The 13,702-nt window shown below is 42.7% G+C and overlaps 1 protein-coding gene and 1 long non-coding RNA gene across 4 annotated transcripts in view; one reads left to right on the top strand and one right to left on the bottom strand.

The window, feature by feature from the left end:
• The window catches only part of CPVL (carboxypeptidase vitellogenic like), a 137,057-nt gene extending 134,443 nt beyond the window's left edge, over nucleotides 1-2,614 (top strand). Inside the window, exon 13 of the mRNA XM_014841042.3 lies at nucleotides 2,362-2,614. Within this exon, the coding sequence (XP_014696528.1) occupies nucleotides 2,362-2,466 (105 nt within the window). The 3' untranslated portion in view covers nucleotides 2,467-2,614. The remainder of the gene's footprint in view (nucleotides 1-2,361) is intronic.
• Nucleotides 2,615-4,945: 2,331 nt separating this feature from the next.
• The window catches only part of LOC106831049 (uncharacterized), a 37,442-nt gene continuing 28,685 nt past the window's right edge, over nucleotides 4,946-13,702 (bottom strand). For 2 of the 3 annotated variants that reach the window (XR_011503671.1, XR_011503675.1), the window contains one exon: nucleotides 13,198-13,339. This is a non-coding gene — a long non-coding RNA (uncharacterized lncRNA). Of the gene's footprint in view, nucleotides 5,084-13,197; nucleotides 13,340-13,702 lie in introns of those variants that run through there. The other variant, XR_011503676.1, reaches the window with a different exon arrangement.

Below are 13,702 nucleotides of genomic sequence, written 5' to 3'. Positions count from 1 at the left end.
GAGGGGTAAGTCCGCTCTCACATCTGTAATGGTCATCTATGTCCCTCACCTGCCTCAGGGCTGTTGAGAGGTGAGTGCGATGTTCCGTGACCAAGCTGTAAAGTTTGGTTCAAATATAAGAAATTATTGTGCAGATTCTATGATCTGATTGAAAACACTGGTGTTTGCATCACAAGCCAGGGTTCTAGCTAGTTCTGTCACTATAGTTGTGTGAGTTGAATAAGCCACCTAGTAGCTTCAGATAGCTCAGTCACCTCGACGCTGATGTGAACCGGTGCTCTCTGCAGTTGTGCAGTGCACAACTTGGATAGCTGTAAGCTGCAAAGAAAAATTCATCTAACGTTAATCTCATGTACCTCCCAGCAATGTCATAAGACGGTGGGTGTTGGGGGCGATTTTAATATAATAAATACACTATGCAAATATATTTTTTTTTCTGCCTCAGTTCCCTTCAGATTGAGGCGGGTAAATTGAGCTCAGGCTCTTACAAAGGGCTTGTCAAAGCGATCTTTAATTGCTGATAGTAATTCTGTGGTTCCAGAATGTGATCCCTTTACTGCGTGGGTTCTCTCACTCTAGCCTGTCCGTTGTCCACATCCGCCACAGGACACCCAGGCCACACTGATAACTCCTGAAGGTGGCCTCCCACACTCAGGGTCAGTTCTTTCCCTTTTGGTATTGAATCATGAGGGCCTCCCCTTGTCCTCTACTCAAGACATTGGCTGAAACCAGAGGTTTTCTGAGTGCAGAGACTAGTCCCCTTTTTCTGGGTGTGGAGCCAAGCACACAGGTGGCCCCTGCAGGCCCTTGTGTGGGTCTGAACTCTCCTCAACTATAGATGTTTTAGGAATGCTTTATATGTGCTGAGAGGTGACACAGGTGTCCACTGTTATCCAAACTCAGTCTAGATTTAAGATTAGTGCATTTCACTGTATGTTAATTTTACATAAAATCTGGGGGGAAGTGTTGCTTATGCCCCTATTTTACTTTGAAATGTGTCAAGAAGATAAGATGGATTAACAGAGGGATAGTGGGGTCCATATGTGGAAAATGAGTAAGGTGGGTGTTAATAAGAGAATCTAAATGGTGAGTATGGGAAATTCTTTCAAATTTTCTGTGTCTGAAGTCTTTTCATAATAAAATATTGGGGGAAAATGTTCTAACTACGCTGCTGGAAAAAAATGGCCTTTTAAAATTTCAGGTGTCTAGGATGTCTTGTTTGTTGTTGCTTTAACTTTTTGGGGAATCAGAATATCCCCTTTATTGGGGCCAGCCTGGTGGTGTAGTGGTTGGGTTCGTGCACTCACTTCAGCAGCCTGGGGTTCACAGGTTCGAATCCCAGGCATGGACGTACACACCATTTATCAAGCCATGCTGTATCAGGCGTCCCACATATAAAATAGAGGAAGATGGGCACGGATGTTAGCTCAGGGCCAATCTTCCTCAGCAAAAAGAGGAGAATTTCTGGCTGATGTTAGCTCAGAGCTAATCTTCCTCAAAAAAAAGAAAAAAGAAAAAAAATCCCCTTTATCCCCTTTATTAATGGTGAAGGCTAAGATGGAAGGTATAGCTATAGCCCCATGTCACAGCCAAGTGGACGGGCTAAATGAAGGGTGGAATTAGGTAGATTCCTTCACCCAGTTTTAGGCAGAGCTGGCCTGGGGTAGGTCTCTCCACCTCAGGGCCCTAACTAGCTAAGAATTACAGCACAGCATGGGAGAACAGACAGCTCACTGTCAAGAGGAAAAAGACAATTTTCAAGTTTTATACACATGAATGATGAACACAACTTTGTGCAAAATTAAATAACTACACAATTTTAACACTTTCCTACCTTAAGGTACTTATTATTAAAAGCTATCAGGGCCAGCCCCGTGGCCGAGTGGATAAGTTCGCACGCTTCACTTAGCAGCCCAGGGTTTCACTGGTTCGGATCCTGGGCGTGGACGTGGCACTGCTCATCCAGCCACGCTGAGGCAGCGTCCCACATAGCACAACCAGAGGCACTCACAACTAGAATATACAACTATGTACTGGGGAGATTTGGGGAGAAGAAGGGAAAAAAAGAAAAGAAAAAGAAGATTGGCAACAGTTGTTAGCTCAGGTGCTAATCTTTAAAGAAATACCTGAACTAGTGTTTCCTTAACACAAAATCGGCTCACCCAGGGTTACATTTAAAAAAAAAAAAAAAAGCTTATTAAAAGCAAAAGTCAGCTCTCCAAAGGCGTGGACTGATTGATAGAATATGTTCAGTATTTCATGTAAGCTTTAAGAATCCTTTAATGTGAATTAAAACTTTCCGTTTATTCAGAGTATCTTTTTCTCTAAATTTTCACTTCTCTTTTGTTTTTCTTCCTTCAGGTCATCGTCCGCGGTGGAGGACACATTCTCCCCTATGACCAGCCTCTGAGGTCCTTTGACATGATTAATCGATTCGTATTTGGAAGAGGGTGGGATCCTTATTGATGGATAAGCCACTTTCCTAAAAGAGATGTCAGGGGGTTAATCTTTGAAAAGAAAATGTTCAAAGTGGAAAATGTCATACAAATAAGAAAATTATCTTTTTTTATATCTGCAAAATATTTCTCATCAATAAAACTTATCCTTGAAACAAGTGAGCTTCCGTTTTGGGGCAAGAGATGGTTCATGACAAAATTAACTTTAAAAAAATGCTATGCATGAGTAAGAATTACATCTTTTAACTTAAAGGATGGACGTAATGGTTTCTGAGTCACCAGTTCAGATGAAGATGGATAAATGGGATGTTGGGGTCTTGAATAGGAATTTTAAATTCCTTCTAAGTGTATGTGAAAAGGGCACTAAGTGAATAAAGTAATGACATCTTATTCTGTAAATAACAGAAGAGTTTGTCATACCATGCATATGAAGGTGTTTGGTAAATATTATCGGGTAGGAACATTGACTTATCACTCGAAAGGAATGGGTGAATAGTGGTGGAAAGAGACTGGAATGTAGAAAGTCTTAGCAAGAAGGTAGCTTGGAATTCTTTCAAATAGAAATCTTATATATAAAAGTAATGATGTATCAGTTGATGACAAGCAGAGGATCTTATTCAGAGAACATGCTGAATCTTTGCCTTTTCTTTCTTTGTTGTTTTTTTTCTTAGTTAGTTTTTTGAAATGTACATTTTGAAATGTAAATTTTTTTTCTTTTTTTGAAATTTATCAAACAGCCTGCAGGCCGCATTAAGTTATGAGCCATTTTTAATTTGGGTTTTAAATTCTGTACTTCTTGTAGCCAAATAAAGAATAACCTAATTTTATATAATTGTTGGCATATCAAAAAAATTTGAGATAATCTGGCATCAAAATATATACATTTATAAATATGCATATGTTAGTAATTTTCCAACTAAAATATCACATCTTGGCACATCTTTCCTATTTATACATCATATGCTCACATCTCAAATTCTACAGCACGTTTGACTTTTTCCACATCATTTCCCTCTCATATTACCCATCTGTGAATTGGCTCACTGAAGAACTAAGTTTAAAAAGACAAAGCTTATTCTTACTGCAAATATTATATTTTATTTTAATTTCTCATTTTGTGCCTGATTTCACTCAGGTTTGTGATCTTCTTTTGTTTTTTTATGTATGTTGTCCATTGTGCGCATATACTACAAGTCTCCAGATCAAGCATTCCGACCAAAAGCAGGTTTTAATTATTGCAGAAAATAACCGGGCGAGTGTACAAAAAGTTTTGCATGTAGCCCGACCTGCAAGTTAGAATAGTTGCATTTGGTCCCATAAATATGTAATGGAAAGAGCACCAACTGTGGCTGGGAGACCTAGCATTTAGTCCCATGTGTGTCACACCTGCACTGGATGATTTTGCATAAACCGTTTCACTGTACTAGCCTCCCAGAGTCTCAAAGAAGAGATTTCTGAGGTTCCCTCCAGTTCACATATCGTTGTAATAGTGTCTGTTTCACAAGGGTACCATGATATGATAAAGTCAATCTTCATTATTCGTGGATGCCCTATTTGTACCACCTACTCACTAAAATTTACATGTGACCCCAGAATCAATACTTGCTCACTTTTGTGGTTTGTGTCACCCAATGTGAGCGTTCTTAGCTGAGGTCAAACGAGGCAGCACTGTGCCTTCTTGTTTCAGCTCCTACTGTAAACAAGTGTCCTTTTTGCAGTCTAATGCCACATTTTTGTGCTTTTTGTTGGTGATTTTGCTGTTTAAAAGGGCTCCTAAGCATAGAGCTGAAGTGCTGTGTAGTGATCCTAAGTGCTGGAAGGCTGTGATGTGCCTTACAGAGAAAACACATCCATTAGACACTCTTCATTCAGGCATAAGTCACAGTGCTGTTGGCCATGGCTTCAGTGTTAATGAAGCAACAATATAAACTAAATAAGGTGTCTTTAAACAGAAACACACATAAAACATTGTTTTATTGATTGTTGTATTGATTGGTTGACAAAAATGTTGTGAGCAGAGGCTAGTAGGAACCAAATCCTGTATTTCCCCTAGGAGCAATGGTTCCGAATTTGTAATTCAGTGTTTGGGGAGATGTTATAGAAAATAACCACAGCAAACAAAGAATCAACACAGTATGGGACCAACTCAAAATAACAGCTCAATACGTGGAAGTCGTAGATGTTGTCATTTTTATCACCTCCCTGCCCCAGGCACTAGGACAGTAGGAAGTGGGGGTGAGGGGAGGGCACCTTGCCAGGCCTTCCCAGAGCACCCCTAGCCAACTCCCTTGAAGGTACAGTCCTATGGAGACTGAATCTGGCAAATATTAAAGAAGGGAGGCAAGGGTAGTTCAGAGACTAAAGAAAGACAAGTCTTTGAATTTAGTTGGAGAGAGTCCTTTGTATAGAGAACATGCAAGTGAGGTACACAGCCTCCACGGGATGCTCAAGACAGCCGACTGAGGCGCCCTCCATTGGTCCAGACGTGAGACAGTCTGATGTCTCACATGACTGCCGTTCCTGTGAGCAGACAACTCACACAGAGGGAGGAGCTGCAGTGAGGAGAGGTGAGCTATCTTCTCATGCTTCTGGGTCCGGCATATTGCCAACAATTGCTGTTTATGTTCCTATAGGATGTTATCGGTGTGTTAATTTCATAAAAACAAAGCCTTCAAATAGTAGGACCTTTATAACATGTTGCCATGTGATGGGGAACAGCCCAGTAGGTGTCTCACACCACACCAGTTACTTCATGGCAGTGTATTTAAAGGAGCTGCGAGAACCTGAGAATGTGTCATGCCTTCTCACTCTGACAAAAAGACAAACATTGCAGAGGAGCTGTCATTTTCTGTCATCAAGTGGCTATTGTTAGGATGTCATCTAGCGGATATTTTTTAAAAAGTAAACACACAGTCTGTCCTTTCAAGCTAGAAGTGAAACGTTAACAATTAAGGAGAAAGCATTTTCTTTTCAAGAGAAATTCAGTCTATGGCAAAAGCCTTTTGAAAACAGATGGTTGGATGTTTTGATCTACTGTGTGCACATTACAAAAAAAAACCCACCCAAATCAGGGAAAATTTCAACAAACATCTTTGCATAAAAGATAGGATTGAAAAATGAGTTTCAGGAGTTAATAAAGCTCATCTAAAGAGGGATTTCTTCCAGTTGGATTTACATAACTGTAAAGTGTCTTTTTCAGCTCTGATGGACTTTGAGACCAATTGTCAAAATCAAGTGAACACACAACCAGATGTTTGAATTGTGATTTCACAAAAGGGTAACCCACGATTTTTGAAACATGACAAAGCATATTCAACACATTGATCCTATTAAAAATATTAACAGTAAGAGTTCAGAAAGCGAAATATTTTGTACTACTAAAAATCAAATACAATTTTTTAAAATGAGGTATCTAAAATTTCATCTTTATTTTATCCTTATACCATTTCTATTTTGATTACTCTTTCATAATATAAATGTTAGTAATACGATAGTGGCATGATTATACTTTATAAATGAATGAATAATTAGGTATTTTTGGCATGCCTTCAGCAAGTTTTTAATGATGGGGGAACATAGCATGAATGTTTGGAGAACGCTGTTTGAGAGGACAGAAAAAGTCTAAATGTAACAGTGGCCTTAAACTTTCTACTGATTTCAGGGGGCCGGCCCGCAGCCAAGTGGTTAAGTTCGCGCGCTCCGCTTCGATGGCCCAGGGTTTCTCCGTTTCGGATCCTGGGTGTGGACATGGCACCGCTCATCAGGCCATGCTGAGGCGGCGTCCCACATGTCACAACTAGAAGGACCCACAACTAAAATATACAACTACGTACTGGGGGGATTTGGGGAGAAAAAAGCAAAAGAAAAAAAAAAGAAGATTGGCAACAGTTGTTAGCTCAGCTGCCAATCTTTAAAAAAAACAAAAAACAACTTCTACAGATTTTGTTATGTTAAAAAGGCAAGGATTCTAACAATGTAGTATGCTTTCATTTATAAGGAAGGGAGGGAGAAAGAAAGGGAATTAGGGAGACACAGAAGTTTTGTAAAACACAATGTCTCTGGAAAGATAAATAAGAAACTAATAACAATAGGGGAGAAGGGACGGGCTGTTGTTGGGCGTGGGTGGGAGGGAGACAATTTTCTAAGTGTATTTTGATTTTTATGCAATTTTGTGCTTATGCTTTATATAATTTTAGATATTTTTGTATATTTTTATGTTAAACATGTTATATATATATATATATTTTATATTTATATATACATAAAATCTGACCCAAGACTCTCAGAGAAAGAACTGCCCTTTGGGTCATTTTGCTGTGGAAGCAGAGCCCTACACTTAGGCCCTAATGGACTAAATCTGCTCAGGAAGGAGGGTGTCGGGTTCCCTGGGCAGCCTGATGGTGGAGAGGTGAGGGTGCCAGAAATGCGAGAAAAGCAGGGGTTAGAAGAGGAAAAAGAGGGCGAGTCTGGCCACATGTTGGCTCAGACCAGAGAAATGCAGAATTCTGCAGGATCTGGAATTCGAAGCTCTCCCCACCCCCACCACAGAGAAAACAGCTGGGGGCGCTTGCTGAATGCTGTGGCATTGTGCTAAGGCCTGGCAAGTGAGTTGATTTGACCTTTGGGTTGCAATTGCAAAGAGGCAGAAAAGCACTTCTGTTGCAATGGGTCTGTCTGTTGGGAGGCCCAGGAGTCCGTCTGGGAGGCCCAGCCTTGACCTCTGAGAGGTTGTTCCCACGTGGCGAAATAGGCCTTCCCTTGGGGTTCGTTTCAGCTGTACATACCTAATTCTGTGAAATCAGCGGTAATAATAACGGCTATCCTTTTTAAGCCCCTAAAATGCACCAGATGTTCACCAAGACATCACCAGGTAGATGGTTTTCCCATTTCCCAGATGAGGTCATGGAACCTCATAGATAGAGAGATTTCCCTGAGTTTCATAGCCAATTCAAACCCCGGCGTCTCCCCTTTCCATGGAGGACACACACTGCCCCCTGATCTCGACACTCTTTCTCACCTGGTGAGATCGATGGGTAACTATCAGCGACCCCCTTTGGGGTTAGGGTGTGTATTATCCTCAAAAATGCGCTTTATTTTGAAAGTTGTGTAAACCAGATTCTTGGAAACTTTTAGATGCAGTATCTGCTCCAACCAAGAGAAACTAATTTAAATTTGAATTGCGATTCTCTGGAAAGTATGAAGGGCTTTCATTTAATTATTTATTTATTGAAGTTCTTAAGTCGTCTTTTCTCATGCCACCATGCTACAGGATAGATGAGGCCAGAAACCAAGGACAGATGCTGCAACAAACTGCTTGGCTTCAGCCCTGATTTATTTTGGAAACTTCGGTGTTCCCTTCCTTTCTTCTTGTGAATGACAAGACCCCAACTCTTACTGCTGATGGTATATGGGCCGTGGCTGTGTCGATCTTTATGACGTTTAAGCCTCTCATTCTAAGCTCAGAAACCACTTCATTCTTCATGCTGAGCCTTCATAGGGCCGCCCTCTGGTCCACGAGGCTAGCTGCAAAGATGACTGGTGGAGGCCTGCTCAACCCCACCGTCTCATAGGAAGTTTGTACCCTGGGATGAAATACAGCTACCTACACAGATGTGTTTACTTTTTCTTGCATACTGTAATGGTTATTGCTATTATAATCCTGAAGATTTAAAAATCATTCAGAAAACAAACCTGAAAGTGATTGATTTTGTTGCCCCTAAGACACCAGCCTAGGAATTGAAAGCAGGCCGTTGTGATTTATATCCGCTAGACCCCAAGGAAAGACATCTGTTCAATCATTTTAAAGGGATTTTTGGCAACTTCAGGAGTGTGATGTGGGGCGGTCTGCATTCCCCCGGGCTCTGTGCGCCGGAGTGGAAGAGGCCAGCCCTGTGGTTGCCGTTCAAACAGATTTAACAGGAAAATTTGTTGCATGTAGCCAGCTCTTCTGGGCAAATATTAATCTTTTTCTTAAATCTTTAATTTTCAAATTGTTCTTTGCAGAAATTAAGTAAAAACATCCCCTCCGCAATCCCACACAATAGCCAGTGGTGACCACTGATAACTCATCCCAGGCTAAGGGAGGGTGGGCTGCCTTGAACTCAGCACCACCAGGACTGCACCCAATCAGGGGAGACAATTACCCCCCCCCCAAAAAAAACCAGGGTGCTGTTACTAGAAGAAAGGGGGCCTGGATGACAGGCAGCCAAGGGCCAAAAAATGTCTACCATATGCAGAAGTCAAAGCTGAGTAGAAAGATTAAAGCCAGCCTCTAAATTTTGATGTGTGCAGTGGGAATACACATTGGTAATTTCCCTAATTTCCCAGACTATTTCTAATCAAAACTCACAGGTACATGTAGTCATTTTTGCTGATACTTCAAATTTTCTTACATCAATCAAAGGGGGAAAAAGAAAAAATAAGTGCTTGAAAGAATTGAGGAGGGGGTGGGGAGAGTGTTGTGTGGAGAGAATGGGAAAACCCAGACACCCATATGAGCATTGTGGACAGAAATTCTCTGGATCCCTGGCCCAATCATGGTTGCCATCTTACAGTAGGATGTGCCATATTAAACCTCCTATGTCACAGGACCTGTTTTGGGTGCTAAAGATTAGAAGACAAATTTGGCCACTCCCTGCCCTGAGACCCTCTAAATAGGGGTAAGGGGAGGCGTGTAAAGGAAAGTGGGTGACCACTGCATAAATAACTGTAGTCCCAGAGTGCTAAGTGCTTTCACAGAGGAAGGTACAAATTGCTCCAAGAGTAGAGAATAGGGAGTGACAACTGCTTCTGGAAAGAAGGAGTTTTCCAAACTGAGGAGCGGGGAGGAAGGCTGGAGACTCTCCAGAGGCAAAGAGGAGCCGTGATCAAGGCCTGGAGCACAGCATAAATGTGTAGGGGATGACGAAGCTCTGAGCCCCTCCTGTGTCTGCCTTCTCTCCTCTTATTTTTTCATCCTCCCATCTCAGATAGTTCAATCATTTTGTTGCAAAACCTGAATTCTCAACTACCCTAAACTGTGATGGGGAAGTCAAAGGACTGATTCCCTTAGTCAACTGATAGGAATAAACCCCTAACAACTATGCTTGCTTTTCCCAGCTTCTCTCTCTCTAGAGTCAGGGAAAGATCTAGAAGGCTGTCTTCCTCTAAGTCCAGCCATCAAGTGGCTTGGGTGGCATGTGAAATGGCATTTCTTGATTAAAATCCCCACATGCTATACAGCAACATATTGGGACAGACTGTTATGTACCAATTTCCCATCTCCCCTGGGAAGAGAAACATCCTTCTCAGGAGATCATTTTGAAATTGTCCCATTATGTGACTCACTGGAGGGAAATGCCAAAGGCTTTGCGGAAAAATAAACAAAAGTGAAAAAATATGTTGATTCCATCAGAAAAAAAGGCGTGGAGTGACGTTGCCCTGGGAAATTGAAGCTGGTCTTGGACAGAATGAAGGGACTAGCGGAGCCGGCTTGTGTTTAGTCAAATGAGGTAGTTTGTTCGGGATGTACTTTCCCAGGTAGGGCAGTGAGGGAGAGAGGAAAAGGGGTCTCTAAGAAGACACCACTCCTCAAATGAGCTCCTTCTGCCCCTGAAAAATCTTAACATTTGTTAGGCTAGAACCTAAGAACAAGCCTTTAAGAGTTCCAGTTTCTTATGTAATGAGAAATGTAATTCCCTTCTGGCCTCATCAGTAAACCAGCTCCATGTAGCTTTGCTTCTAGACCATATCCTTCTCTTGATGGGTGGTCAGAGAGAAGAGAAAGATGCACCAGCTCAAGGAGCATGCGATTCTGAATCCCAATTCCAAATTTTCTGTAATTTCCAACTCTTCAGTGGAATTTCATTTTTCTCCTTGGGCTGGAGTAGATTAAAAAGAGTTGATAGTCACATATTCAATTTGGAAACATTACAAAGACGAGAAAAAGAATTCAATAATCCTGTGTTATTAGGATACGCCCAGTTATGAAAACTGAAATCCGGTGGTTTAAAAATACTAGTGCCAACAATTGCCATGGAATTGTCTTTTAGTGAAGACAATACTGCTAAGGCTAAGAATGCAGAGAGGTTTGTGTTATTCTCTCCTATTTCTCGCTCCACACAAACCCCTAAATTCTCAGTAGAGGTGCCATCAAATAAAAACAGGAGATCGGATCCAGAGAGATAAGGGAGGCATGGAAAACCTTGGAAAAGACCAAAGGAGGTAAATGGAGATGGGCTCCTGAACCACCAGAGGGCAGCGTGTGGTGCCTACCCAGAGTGAGATGGATTTTAGGCTCCCCCTTTCTCCCCTGCTCCAGCTGTAGATGCAACAGCAGCCTTGAAGCCCCCAGTGCTGCTGGTCTTTGTGATGAGCTGTTTCTCCCCCTCTGCCTGAAGCCACCAAGTAAAGAAATCAACTTGGCGTTAGGAGTCGAGAGCAGGTGATGACCAGCTTTTCTGGGGACAGAAGTTCAATACCAGGAAGGACAGCATGGGAGCTGGGAAGGTTGGCAATGAATAGTTGCTACTTTTCTGTATTTATTATGTTGAGGGAGTCTAGTATCTTAATAAATTTCTAAAAAACAAATCCTTATTGAACAGCATAACAATATGTAAGGCAAGAGTACTGTCTAGCAGAAAACAGGAAGAATGATAAAAGTAATATATGCTCCAAACTAGACATATGATTTAAAGGCTATTTCTTCTCCCATCTGTCTGGACAGATTTCATAAAACCACCATCAAAGGATTCTGTATTTACTGGAGAGAAAACTTGAGGTTGCATGGGTCTGCTTTTTCGTTCCTCAGGAATTGAATCTTTATGTTCACCAGAGCAGCTGTTTCAAACTATGTCCACCTTCAAGTTCCAATGTGACACCGTGACTGCTTGCCTTATTCTCAGTAAGTGGCCTTGCCTCCTACTTTACTGAAAGGTCAAAGCAATCCAACACTGGATCCCTCGGTTTTCCTCCTTCACCCCAACATACTGCTGCAGCATCATTACCCATATTCTCTTCCCATCACAGGAAAGTCGAAACCTCTCTTCTGAGCTCCCTACCTACAGCTCCAACTTCCCTGATGAAAACTCAGATTCAATATGACCAGACCAATCATCTTTCCCCCAAACCAGCAGCTTCTCTTGGTCCTCCCTTGTCTGCTGAGAACACCCCTATTCCTTTTTTTTTCTTTCTTCTTCTTCTTTTTTTTTTTGGTGAGGAAGATTGGCTCTGAGCTAACGTGTTGCCAATCTTCCTCTTTTTGCTTGAGGAAGATAGTCGCTGACCTAACATCTGTGCCAGTCTTCCTCCATTTTATACGCGGGACGCCTGCCACAGCATGGCTTGATGAATGCTGCATAGTTCCGCGCCCAGGATCCCAACTCGCGAACCCCAGGCCACTCAAGTGGAGCATGCAAACTTAACCACTATGCAACCAGGCCAGCCCCTAGAATACCCCCATTCTTGCAATCACCCTCCTCCTCTTGCCTTTCTCTCACATTCAACCAGTGGTCAAATCCTGGTTGTTCGACTTCAGCAATATCTTTTGCATCTCTCCTTTCCTTCTCCTTTCTGTTTCTATTGCATTGCCTACTGAAAGTTCTCCCTGCTCCTAACCTTCCCATCACTAGCCCCAACCATTGCTCCATCCTAGATAGTGTCGCTATTTTATTTTCTAATACACAACTCTAATCTACTCACTCTATGACCCAATGGCTACCAAGTACTTTCAAGTTAATGTCAAAACACCCTGGTTTTGAGACCTATCACAAACTGACTCCAACCTACTTTTGGGGGCTTCTTTCCCCACTGCTCAAATATATGCAGTCAGATGAGATTATTTGCCCTCAGCTATATACTCTATTTTCTCTTTGCTCATGCCTCTCTTTCTGAAATACTGCCCAGCCTTCAAGGCTCACTCAATGGCATGAGATGCCTTAAGCCTGCCGCTTGCCTTGGTTTTTCTCTTCCCAACCCTGCCTCAATAGAATTGCTTTCTTCTCTGCATTATGTGCCCCACTCCTGTAACACACATTCCTGCCTCATGTCAGAGTTGTTTGAAGTTTTCCTTCTTCATTTCCCATCTGAGTAGGTAGCAGGCTCCACTTCCCTTGCTTCAGGGAGGTAAGTGGCAGGATGAGAAGCAGAAGGATTCTGGCTTTTGTTTTCTAAAGTCCAGAGGCCCAAGGGGAGGATAGAGTTTGAGAAAAGCTTAGTGGCTTGGAAAAACAGGTGAGAAACACGAAACTAGAAGGAAATGCCCCCAATTTGGGGGGAGGAGAAAGTTCTGTGGGTTCTGCCTCCTGGCAGGGGCCATGCTGGGGGGCAAGACCCCGGAAACGAAGAGCTTTTAGGTGAAGTATTTGGGGAGCTGAAGCCATAGGGAATGACGTTTTCAGCCTTGCCCAGAAGCAGTAGGAGGCCACTAGGCATGAAGGGACCATGGGGACAGACATAATGCGATGGGCTGATTAGCAGAGGATGTTCTCCCAAACCCTTGTCACTGAATAAGACTCTTGGAACCTTGACATGACCACCCAGGGATGGGTGGGGGAGGGGAGCAGAGCAAATAACTGAAATGAAACTTCCCACTTGCCCAGCAGGCTGGGGGTGCAAAATAAAAAATATATATACACATACAGTACAAAAAATAAAGAGATACCAACCATATTTCTCATCACCTGAATTTGTGGATTGACATCCATTCTTGATATATTCAAATACACATATCACAACTTTTCCCTCAAGGAAGAGAACTTGACTTCAAGTCAACAATATTTATTGAGTGTCACCTACGTGCCAGGCACTGTTCTAGACAGTAGAGATACAGCAATGAACAAGACAGAAGACCGCTCCTCAAAGACCTTACATTTAGGTATGAGGTCAGCGTTGAACTGCACACACACCTGTAGAGAAACAGAGTGACAAGGGCCATAAGGAATGAAAGCAGGTGCACGGGATGAAGCGTGACGAGGTGAGGGCGTGATCCCTTCCTGACGCGCCGCTACCTGAGCAGGGTCTGAGGGAAGGGCAGGAAGGAGTCTCACCTGGATCTGAGCGAGCACACTACCAGCACCGCAGGACCAGCAAGGGGCCCAGGCCCTGAGAAGGGAGTAACGGCTCCATGATCTGATGGGGGAGGAGGGGCTGGGGAGGTCAGAGCCACGGGAGGCCGGAGATCAAGGGAAAGACTTGGGACTCGCTCAGCTTTGCTTCCCCCACAGGGTGCCAAACACACAGTATGTGCTCAGGAGTATTTACTGAAGAAA

Source organism: Equus asinus, chromosome 1 (genome assembly GCF_041296235.1).
Source record: "Equus asinus isolate D_3611 breed Donkey chromosome 1, EquAss-T2T_v2, whole genome shotgun sequence".
In the NCBI taxonomy this organism is placed as follows: Eukaryota; Metazoa; Chordata; class Mammalia; order Perissodactyla; family Equidae; genus Equus; species Equus asinus.
This window is presented reverse-complemented; position numbering and strand designations above follow the sequence as displayed.